The 3630-nt window shown below is 41.1% G+C and overlaps 1 protein-coding gene across 1 annotated transcript in view; it reads left to right on the top strand.

Annotated features, from left to right (window-relative positions):
* The window catches only part of PLXDC2 (plexin domain containing 2), a 467547-nt gene that overhangs the window by 388565 nt on the left and 75352 nt on the right, over positions 1-3630 (top strand). Inside the window, exon 11 of the mRNA XM_019508320.1 lies at positions 2950-3103. Within this exon, the coding sequence (XP_019363865.1) occupies positions 2950-3103 (154 nt within the window). The remainder of the gene's footprint in view (positions 1-2949; positions 3104-3630) is intronic.

The following is a 3630-nucleotide window of genomic DNA, read 5'->3' as shown; positions in this document are numbered from 1 at the left end:
CCTTGTCAGCTGAACCCAGGTCTTTCCCTTCTTGGGGGTGGGGGGGAGGGGAGGGACCTCCTTACTGGGCTGGATTCAGGCTCCCTCTTGCATTTTCTCTTTCAAGTGCCAAGAATTGTACACATTTGACAGCTCTGTGGGCCAGCCTCACTTGCCCCTGCTCAGATTAGCCTCCATCCTGAGGCACTCTCCTAGGAAGCAAAAGGTGTACGTTTGAACTTTGTGAATTCTCTAAATACTAAGCTATTGGCTCAGTATTCTTTAAATACTAAGCATGGGCACCACCATGACATTTCCCTGAAGCTCAAGAATGACTTTGAGCTTAAGGTGTTGCCCGTATGTTGCCAATGTATATCAGACATTAGACATCTTTTGTGAATGTATACAAATTAGCGAATTCAGCAAAGTTTATCAAAATTATGATCCGGCACCACTGTGGATCATAATGGAGCCATGACTTATGTATATGGGTGCTTGGTCTGGATTCTTTGAGTAGGCACAGAAGCCTAAGTTAAATCAAAATGGATGATATGCCTGAATAATTTTGGAACCGCTGGACTTGGTCGGTATGTCTTGTTTTTTGTGACCTAAATTCCACCCTAAGCCCATTTAGGCAAGTACAAAAAAACTATTTGGATCTGGCATTGGCTATTGTTTTTTTAAAAAACTATTAGATGGCCAGTTCTTCTTTGGAAAGGAACAGGCTTTGAAAAAATTAAAAAGAAGGCAGGAGGCTTGTATTATGTGGGACCACTGCCTTCTGGAGAAGAGGCAGCCACAAAGTGAGCCCAACAGTTCATTTTGAAATCAGATCTATTAATATATTAAGTTGTTGTTGCCCCTTTCCCAGTGGCCTTATTTTAGGGGGTTCCTTCATATGTGGATTTAATGCCTGTGAGCTGCAGCTACTTTTCCTTTTTGGTTGTAAGGACCAAATTTTGTCTCTAGCTACAACAACAATGTACAGTGGCAGCAAGCTGTTCCTCATGGCAAGATGGAGCCCCAAATGTCTGTTTAGAAAAGTACATTTGACTTTCTTCTCAGTAGCACATACCAGATGCATTGACATTGGTCCAAAGTGGTAGAAGTGTTTTTAAAATGGAGTTTTCTGTATAGTTCTAACTGTAGCGTAATTCCTATGAACTATTAGCTTGATATATAGACCTGAAATTTTCAAGCTGCCTACCTGGCCAGAGTAGTGTTCTACAGCTTATTATCTTTTCAAGAAGATAAAAAGGCAGCTTCCTCTTGGTGCTCAGCAAAGGATTAATGATTAAACATAAATATATAATGTAATCTTAAACATACATAAAAGGATGAAGCATGAAGTTTGTTCTTGTAAAACTACCTTCCTGCGTTGCTTATCCTGAGTCAAATTCTGCCTATAATTGCATGAGTTAAAATTGGCTCTCAAGTCACAAATGGAACCAGGCCCACTAGGACTGGACTACAGTATTTAGCAAGTCTCAGACCTGTGCAGGGAATAGCAAAATACCTCCACACTGCATGGGGAAGTCAAAGACTTCATTTGCTTTTCTGAATTCAGGGATTGTTTAGCTGCTTCATTTCCAGACAGGATGCAACTAATCCCCCTTGCATGCCTATCCAGTCCTGCTAGTTAGGGACCTCTCCCTCTTTGCAGAGATTTGGGCTAGCTATATGGAACCTTTGCTGTCTTCGAAGCAAGGACTCTGTTAGTATCTTAATCCCCTTCCTTTAGATGCTTATGTCCTTCCCTTCCCTTGGGCAGCCATAGACGATGTACTCTTTTTGTCACCATGTGTTCAAATCAGCATGTGTCAAGGATACAACTGGGATGTAGGCAGTTGGGGTTTGACCTCTGGAGCTAACTGGGATGTATGCAGTTGGGGCTTGACCTCTGGAGGGTCCCAATCCAGGGGATCAGGAACAGACAAGGTCAGAGAAGCAAGGATCCCAATGAGAGACAGGGGAGCACGTGGCCAATATCTGAAAAGGACCAGGACATAAGCTATCACCTTGGGAAGAACCACACGCTTTGTGAGGGGCTGCTGTCAGGGACAGGGAGGCAGGGATCCAACCCAGAGTCGCCAGCCAGGGAGCCCAGAGCAGACATGCTTTAGCCTGCTTGCTGCCCTAAGAGCATGTACCATTATTAAAAATGCCTAAGAGCATGTAACATTATCAAAAACATTACTTAGGTTTGAATTTAAGTGGTTTATTCTGTTTTCTGAGTGTCTCTTCATACTGATTCTTTCCATTTAAATGTCTACTCTTAAAGTAAGGAAGCTGGGATTTGAAGGGAAAGGGTGGATAAAATAGTTTTTGAGCAGTTGGCTTTGGGGGGTTTAGCTTATATTTTCCTATGTGTTTTCTAATTTGTTTTCTATAATAAAAGGGGAAGAGGGGCCAGTGGCATAATTGTGCATGGTAAAATATGTCCCCAGCCATGAGATGTAGACTTCCAAATCCAATATACACATGTACATACAGCATCATCTTTTTTGGTTGTTTCACAAACAAAATGTAGTGAATTTAAAACAGGCATGCTTTATCTTGTGTATAAAACTATGGTCTATAGACAGATATGAGTTTGACATATTTCATGATACCCCAAAAACAAACTATGGATGTGTGTATTTCAATTAAAATTGCAATAATGCAGCACCCTCCTACTGATGAACTGAGAAGTTTAAACACAGGTGTCAGTAAGAATGTACATTTGGATTCCGGAGCCTTTGCAGACTGGTTATTAAGAACTTAAGCATTGTGAAATATGTGTTCAGTGAAATATATTATTCTACCAAACCCTCTGAAAAATACTTCACTAAAAAAATTCTCCTCAAATTCCGTGATTTAAGTTTTCCGTTTTCTTCCTACAGTGACAGTTTCTCCATACTCTGCCTCTAAGCTATGACAAATAGTTCCTCCTGAAGACTCATTTTCTTCTTTCTTGGTGTTTCTCAATAGGCAAAAGATAAGATTTGTGAAAAGAACATAGGCACAACTGAGATACCACCTCACACTACCACTGCCATGCAACAAACCACTACGAAGTTCAGAGTTTTAACCACCACCAGAGGATCCACAGCATCCCATCTACCAACAAGCCTGCCCACAGAAGGTAGCTTATCATACAGTGCTTTAGTCTTATCATGGAGAATTGTATTATTTGCATCTTTAAGGAGAAAACACAACTTCTTTACAACACATAAGTTCTAATTTCTGGGTTGGTGTTTTTGTTTTTGCTCAGCGCGGGAAGACTTTGAAAGAAAGTGACATCTTAGCTTGTCTCCAAAAACCAAGTTTTAATAGCAATAAGAACCAATGCCCCAACTTTTTTTGAAAGACCAGGAACAAACTCTTCACCAAAGAGTTCTCCAGAGAACTCTGCCCTTCATGTTCTGGCTGCCACTTCATAAACCAGATGGGCTTTTTCCAAGTGAAGAAATTCTGCCTCCAATGTCCTCCTTTGGAATGCAGACGGAAGTATGTTTCAAATGCCTTTTAAATGTTTCAGAGGGCCAGCTGTACAGATGTTCATGCCCTTGAAATGTTCCAAAACCAGCTGAAGCCCTCCAGAGCTGTACCCATTTGATTTGTTTTGAAGTACTTCACTGCTCCATGTGCATGTAGATTGTAGAAGACATG

The sequence above is a fragment of the Gavialis gangeticus genome, unplaced genomic scaffold (assembly GCF_001723915.1).
Source record: "Gavialis gangeticus isolate Ggan-Ray unplaced genomic scaffold, GavGan_comp1, whole genome shotgun sequence".
NCBI lineage: Eukaryota > Metazoa > Chordata > Crocodylia > Gavialidae > Gavialis > Gavialis gangeticus.
This window is presented reverse-complemented; position numbering and strand designations above follow the sequence as displayed.